The sequence below is a fragment of the Brassica oleracea genome, chromosome C1 (genome assembly GCF_000695525.1).
Source record: "Brassica oleracea var. oleracea cultivar TO1000 chromosome C1, BOL, whole genome shotgun sequence".
Taxonomy (NCBI): domain Eukaryota; kingdom Viridiplantae; phylum Streptophyta; class Magnoliopsida; order Brassicales; family Brassicaceae; genus Brassica; species Brassica oleracea.
The window spans coordinates 18,467,475-18,474,038 of record NC_027748.1 but is presented as its reverse complement, the minus strand read 5'-3'; the positions used below and the strand labels follow the sequence as shown (position 1 = coordinate 18,474,038).

General features: G+C 35.3%; 2 protein-coding genes across 3 annotated transcripts; both read right to left on the bottom strand.

The window, feature by feature from the left end:
- Positions 1-1,783: 1,783 nt before the first annotated feature.
- On the bottom strand, positions 1,784-3,334 carry LOC106341466 (bifunctional epoxide hydrolase 2-like). The gene is made up of 4 exons (XM_013780238.1): positions 2,853-3,334; positions 2,585-2,764; positions 2,260-2,501; positions 1,784-2,178 (listed from the first exon to the last, which is right to left on the bottom strand). Exons 1-4 carry the CDS (start codon positions 3,141-3,143, stop codon positions 1,917-1,919), a joined length of 975 nt encoding a protein of 324 aa, XP_013635692.1. The 5' UTR covers positions 3,144-3,334; the 3' UTR covers positions 1,784-1,916.
- A 1,354-nt stretch (positions 3,335-4,688) lies between these two features.
- LOC106343150 (protein RTE1-HOMOLOG) lies at positions 4,689-6,177 on the bottom strand. 2 transcript variants are annotated; one of them, XM_013782301.1, is made up of 3 exons: positions 6,036-6,177; positions 5,323-5,626; positions 4,689-5,245 (listed from the first exon to the last, which is right to left on the bottom strand). In XM_013782301.1, the coding sequence occupies exons 2-3, from the start codon at positions 5,587-5,589 to the stop codon at positions 4,835-4,837; spliced, it is 678 nt and encodes a 225-aa protein (XP_013637755.1). In that variant the 5' UTR covers positions 5,590-5,626; positions 6,036-6,177; the 3' UTR covers positions 4,689-4,834. The 2 variants fall into 2 exon arrangements, with proteins under 2 accessions (XP_013637755.1, XP_013637746.1); XM_013782292.1 differs by having other exon boundaries at positions 5,323-5,629; positions 6,036-6,176.
- Between the last annotated feature and the right edge of the window lie 387 nt (positions 6,178-6,564).

Sequence of the window (6,564 nt, the reverse complement as noted above, 5' to 3'; positions counted from 1 at the left end):
CTCTAGCCCGCTCAGAAATGCGTTCGTCACCCTCCCGTTGGAATCTTTGTGCAAATACATCCAACTCCGTAACTCGTAAATACTACCGCCACCGGCCATTTTTTCCTTAGATTTTTTTCTGATTTTTTTTTCCGTTTGTGTGTTGTGAGGAAGAGAGTTGTGGGAAATGACATATATATAGAGAAATTTTCGAGTTGGGTAGTTGAAATATAACAACGATTTTACGAAGAATGTTTTACATGGATTTTACATGGTTTTAACATAATATTTACAACGACTTTACGACGAAATTAGGTAAGTTAAAGCACATTGAATACACGTTTTCACCTAAGTATAACGGTAACATGTTTCGTTGTAATGTCGATGTAACGATTACGACGTATTTCTCATTCCACGTATTTTCGTCGTAAACTTACATGGATTTTACGACGAACATATTTCATCGTAAATTTACATGGCGTTTACGACGAAAGTTGGTCTCCTCGTAACTGCGTTGTAAACACCATGTAAATTTCCTCGTCCGTGATTTTTTTTTAACTTTAGTTTTTAATGCTCCTCGTACCGGCCTGAACATTTTCGTCGTAAATCTTCGTTGTTATTGGCACGTTTTCTTGTAGTGCTTATATAATTATTAAAAATTCTGCAATGAATCATCTTCCATATGACGCTATGGAGAAGAACTTTTGTTTTTAATAAAATTTGCTTTAGATTTTAGGTTTAGATTTAACATTCACGTTTACCTATATAAGAATATAAAAATACATAGTTTTCTATTTTTTTTAAATCAAATATTTTGATGATTACATATTAGGTTAGAAGAATATATGTTAATAAATGAAAAATGGAAAATACGTGGTTTGGTATTAGAATTTTAGTATATTGATATTACTAATATTTTTAATTTAAATAATTACAAAAACACATCGGTTTCTCGGTTCGGTTCGGGTTTTTTGCCCACCCCTAGTTTATATAATTAGACTAACTAAATATAGTAATACTATTAAGATATATTTAACTATCTAACCTAAACAACTAAACATGGTTTTTATATATTTTACTTATAAATAAATATAAGACACACAACTAACAATAAAATAAAAGAATAAGATTTCATAAACTATCTTCAAAACGGAAAAAGTACTTGTGATATTTATATTAAGTTCCAAGATAATAATAGAAAATGATTGGATAACATCTTTTACGTTTTTATTATACGTTTGGCTTTATGTTTAAATATGAATAAATTAGTAATTTAGTCTTAGATAATATTTTTTTTATTTATTATAAATTATATTTTTTTGAGCAAAAATAAGCCATTATTATAAATTATATTTTTGTAACCGAATTAGAACAAAACTAAAAAACCAACTCGACTAAACTGAATAGTCATAAACAAAATTGAACTAAACTGAACCAAATATAAACCAAACTAACTTCGGTTAATTTCAATCAAAGACCAAGAAAGAACAAAAAAAATCGAATTGGAATTTAAGTCGAAATGCCCACCCCTACTTAAAACTTAAATATGTGTAGATTTTGTTTTACAAAGTATGGTTCAGTCTCATGATTCAGATTTTAGTCTATTCCAACAGCTTCCAGTTTAGGTTACATGTGGCGTCTAGCTTGTCATTGTCATGATTCAAAAGAAACCTTTCTACCCTAAATAAAGAAAATGTGGAGAAGCTTATGGAACAAGAAACACATGAACATAAAGAGTAAGATAATTCATTTGAAATTTACCTATGTGTAAACCTTCCAAGTTTCTTCAAACAAGTATTGCACATAGAGAATAATAGATATATCTTTTACTTTATTAAACATTATTTTCACTCGGCATTATTCTTGGACATACATCACTAGTGTACTTAATACTAGCACCATAGTTTTTCTTATAAGGCCATAGAATGGCATGATCATTACTCTGTTATGTTTCTCAACTTGTCAAAGAAAGAAAGAATCTCCTGTGAGACTCGTTCAGACTTCTCCTGCTGGATAAAATGATGACCATCCTCAATAACAACAACCTCAAGATTAGGTACAATACTCTTGAACATCTCTCCCTTCACATACTTAATCGTTCCATTAGCTCCTTCATTTCCCATATCTTTGTCTCCTGCGATAAACTTTGTTGGAATAACAATCTTGTAGCCTTGCCACGGCGCCAATATCTCCCAGTTCCTGTAATTTCCTCACACTTTCAATACTTTGTTTTAAAGTAACAGCAAAGGATTCGACTGAATCAATGGAAGTAAGACTTACAGATCCATGGCTCTGTAGTAATTCAGTGGGCCTGTGAACCCAGACTTTTGAAACTTGTCTGCATAAACCTGAATCTCTTCTTCAGTTATCCAATCTGGAAGCGTCGATGGAACTTCAAGATCATCGATGATCTCTGTATTAGGAGGAGCCACCCAGAAATCTGTTCTTGTTGTTAGCAAGAACTTTTTCATAACTGTCAAGCAATCATGCTTGGCAAATGCAGCCTCAGCTCTTCCAGGTTCCTTGTAAAGACAGAACCAAGGAACTGAATCAGACGATGACAATAGAAACACCACAAATCTTGAAAATACTTTTTTTTAATTACCTGAAACTGAGTGATGTATAACCCATCTCCAAAGCTTTTGAATAAATCCGAAGGTTTGAGATTTGGATCTCTTGGAGAATATGGAACAGAGAGACTTACGAAACCTTTGACTCTGTCTGGTCTAAACAAGCACAAAGACCAACCTATGATGGCTCCCCAGTCATGTCCAGCCACAAAAGCCTATAACATTGAGAAACGTAAAATATTTTCATATACTGATCTAAATCTAACCGTTGGAATCTTTGATAAGATGAGAGATCAGTTTCACCTGAGCAGTGCCGTAGTGATCGAGCAAACCGATGACATCAGCGACGAGGTGGCTCACAGTGTAAGACTCATGGGTCGGAGGAGAATCGGAGTCAGCGTAGCCTCGGAGATCTGGAGCAACTACGTGGTAACCATGGCTTGACAGGAAATCGATCTGGTGACGCCACGAGAACCATGTCTCAGGGAAGCCATGGAGTAACAGAACTAAAGGTTCTCCCTCATCTCCTTTCTCAGTCACGTTTAACCAAATCCCATTGGTCTTGATCTTCTTCTCTCTCACCTCGCTTGTCATTCTTGATCTGATGATTCTTGATCTGATGAGAGAGAGAGGAAAAATCAGCGACCAAGTGAGACTTTTATTACCAGAGTTGAGATTTTGAGAGAGGCACGGAAATTAATGGATGTACACGTGGAGTAAAAAGAGACGGACCAAGCCTCTGGTTAGGTTACACGGCAGAAGCTAGTCGGACGGTGAACTACCGTATACTGTTTAGCTGTATATGCCGACGTTTATGCGGGGCATATACGGTAAATGTTTCAAAGAAAAAATAGAATATTTAGTAAGTAAATTGGCATATCCATATTTTTATCATAAATTTATACCGTTCTTATTATTTTCTTATCTACGATAAATAGTAGTATTCTGAACATATACTAAGATGACTTTATTTTTGTAAAAAAAACAGATGTGAAACAAAGAGTTACATTATACGTTTAAATATGTTGAACAAAAAAACTGAACAATAAAATACAACTACTTCAACAAAATGAAAATCGTGCAAGCCCATAAGTTCATATAATGAATCCACGCATACTTTTAGAGTAATTTGAATATTTGACATGTCCATTATAATCATTTTCTTCATTAATACTAATCACAATATCAAAAATAGACTATGCCGTATAAATAAACTGAACCACCAAATTCGGTACCTCATGCACCCGTACAGCGTATATATGTCGCTTAGACGACCGCATTGTGCGTATTTTAGAACAGTGATTTCAACGGATGGTTTCCCTCGTACGCACCTCTGTTGTGAAGTGTGATGATGCCAATGGTCCAAGTACTCTACAATTATGTGTCAACTCTTTAGAGTTCATGAGCCAGAAAGTGTAAGCACAGTAAAATGTTTCAGGATTTTGGAAAATTCAAATTTTAGTTAAGTTTTTTTTTTTTTTTAATTTCAGTTGAGTTTTGCATGAAGAATGTTTCTAAGGACGGAAGCTTTTATTTACCTTTCTAGTCCATACAATAAACAAAGAAATGAAGCGGACTTGGGATTTGGCCAATGTTATACAACAAAAAAGAAGTTCTAAAATTTAGAGCGTTAATCTGCTCTTGTTTAATTGTCTTTTTATTATTTTAGTTTTGTTTTCTGTTTTATAATTCTATGTATTTTGTATGTCTTTTTCAATTTATATAAATATAATAGTTGATAAAAAGGTATTGAATATACATTATAGATATATTATACAAAAAAGAAACAAACTTGCAATTCTTTCTTTTTTTGGTCAACAAACTTGCAATTATCTTAACATCTTACCAAAGCAAAAAAGTTGCAATTCATACAACGCCATATAGTTTCTTCACTAGTCCATAAAGATGACAAACATGTTGTCGTCTAATCGTCACACAACTACACGGCTGGTCCGTTTTCAATCTTTCATTGCTCGTCATAGCAATGACGAAACAACAGTAACTTGTAAACACACATACTAATCTATAAATTCAGATTCAAGAAAGAAGAATGATTTCAATTCTTATGGGCGTTAATTAGTACATGGGCGTGTCTTCAAATCGGAAATAATCGACGATGAGACAGATCGAGAGTATGAAAAGCAAACCAAGGAATAAGACTACACACAAAGACGAAGACCTTGCCATCTCCACAGTCAAAACAAGCAAAATGATGTACTGTTTTATATTTCAACAGTCTTGGTTAAATAACCTTCATAAACAAATCGTTGGATCAAAAATCAAATCTACAACTGGATCAATTTCTTGAAACAATAGGTTCCCATGATGAACCAACCCGTAAGTAAACAGGCTAGAACACAGCAGGAAGCTATGAATGTCCAACCCCCTAATAACATTCCAATAGCGTAGATTATAACTGTAGGCAGTAAAGACTTGACCATCGCCGTTTTGCTAACCCAACGTCCCTTGAGGAACACTAGCACCGCGAGATTCACCACGTTCCATCCACCTGATCGTATCGCAAGACGGTTCAGGTTGTTGGCTACAAAGGAATGACAGTTGCACGTCAATATGTTATACGAATAGTGTTGGTACTCTTGCGTGCCTTTCCTCAGTGCATCATCCCACGTTGGCTCTTTCTCATGAGTGTCTCCTTCCTCATTGAACAAACATGAGCCGGAAGAAAGAGATGATTCCTGATCAAACCCAAGCCAAAGTTGTTAACTTGCAGCAAAGGAAACAAAACGAAAGGCAGCATCTTTGCAAAGGTTACCTTAGCCTTGTTGATCTGGATGTAACGAGACACAGCTCCAAAAGCAAAATTGTCAACACAGACGAAGTTAGGTCCTGCGAAGTCGAGGATGACACCGTCTTCTCTGCAGATACCAACGTGGCCGATGAAGGGAACCAGCCATGTAATGAAGGGGAGAGGTGTCCAGACGATGCAGCACGGGAAACGATCTCTTCTGGGATCAATCCTCATGGGATCTTCAAAACCGAGCATGATGCCATGTTCTGAATCTGTTGTTGTCTCTCCCATTTTCCAAGTCCAAGTGCGCTTCCTTATTCGATTCTCTCTTCTTTAAACAACAAAACAATGAACTAAGTGAACTCTATAGTTACAGCAAAACAATGTTTTGGTTTCTGAACAATGTACCATAAAAATGCAAAAACAAGTTCGAAACCTGAGAAATGTTTACAAGATTGATAATAAACTTGTGAGAAATGCATTAATTCATTGATTTCTGTATAAATCTGAAATTCTAAAGTTTATCTTATCAACAAATTGCTTTAAAAAAAAACAAATATTGCTAAACATCACAAAGATTAGCTAAGTAAACGTTATCGTGGTTCTATGAATTTCGCCAGTGTTAAATGACAATACGATGAATCCCTAGAATTTGGCAGATGAGTGATCAAGAAGATCGACTATAGATTCACATCCGACTAGCAACGAGTCCCAACAGCTAATAGATCAAAGCGTACCAATTTAAGCAGAGGAGACGACGATGATAGGCTCCGATCTTACATTAACTACACAAAAGATTCTCCTTCGCTGAGGCCAGAAACGGCGACCAGTGATTCGTCACTGCCTTTTTCCTTTCTTAGGAACGATCGCTAATGAACATGTTTGGCTACTTGGTTTAAAGTAATCCCTTCTGTGAAAATAAACGACGACATAGCGTTCGGTCTAGTATGATGAAAACGGCACGCTGTTGAGTTTAAAAAACGTCAAATATATTAATACTGCATCGTTTCCTGACGGATACTGACCTGTAGATTCTGCTCCTCCACTTTCTCTCTCGCTCTGGTAAAATTGCTACCTATTAAGGATTAACACAAAGAAGAGGAAATGCGATTTTGTGATTTTGATATTCTTCACTCTTGAGGTGATTTTTCCCACTAATCGTCTTCTTAGTTCAACAACAGTATAGAACTTCTACAACACTTAAGAGAAATCTTTGAATTTCGCACGTTGAGAGTGATTTTGTATCAGATGAGAGAGACTGAAAGT

Coding starts and splice junctions, on each gene's coding strand:
- LOC106341466 (XM_013780238.1), bottom strand. CDS start 3,143: ATGACAAGCGAGGTGAGAGAGAAGAAGATCAAGACCAATGGGATTTGG. Junction 2,502..2,584: donor TATACATCACTCAGTTTCAG/GTAATTAAAAAA, acceptor TGTCTTTACAAG/GAACCTGGAAGAGCTGAGGC. Junction 2,179..2,259: donor TACTACAGAGCCATGGATCT/GTAAGTCTTACT, acceptor AGGAAATTACAG/GAACTGGGAGATATTGGCGC.
- LOC106343150 (XM_013782301.1), bottom strand. CDS start 5,589: ATGGGAGAGACAACAACAGATTCAGAACATGGCATCATGCTCGGTTTT. Junction 5,246..5,322: donor TCCAGATCAACAAGGCTAAG/GTAACCTTTGCA, acceptor GGGTTTGATCAG/GAATCATCTCTTTCTTCCGG.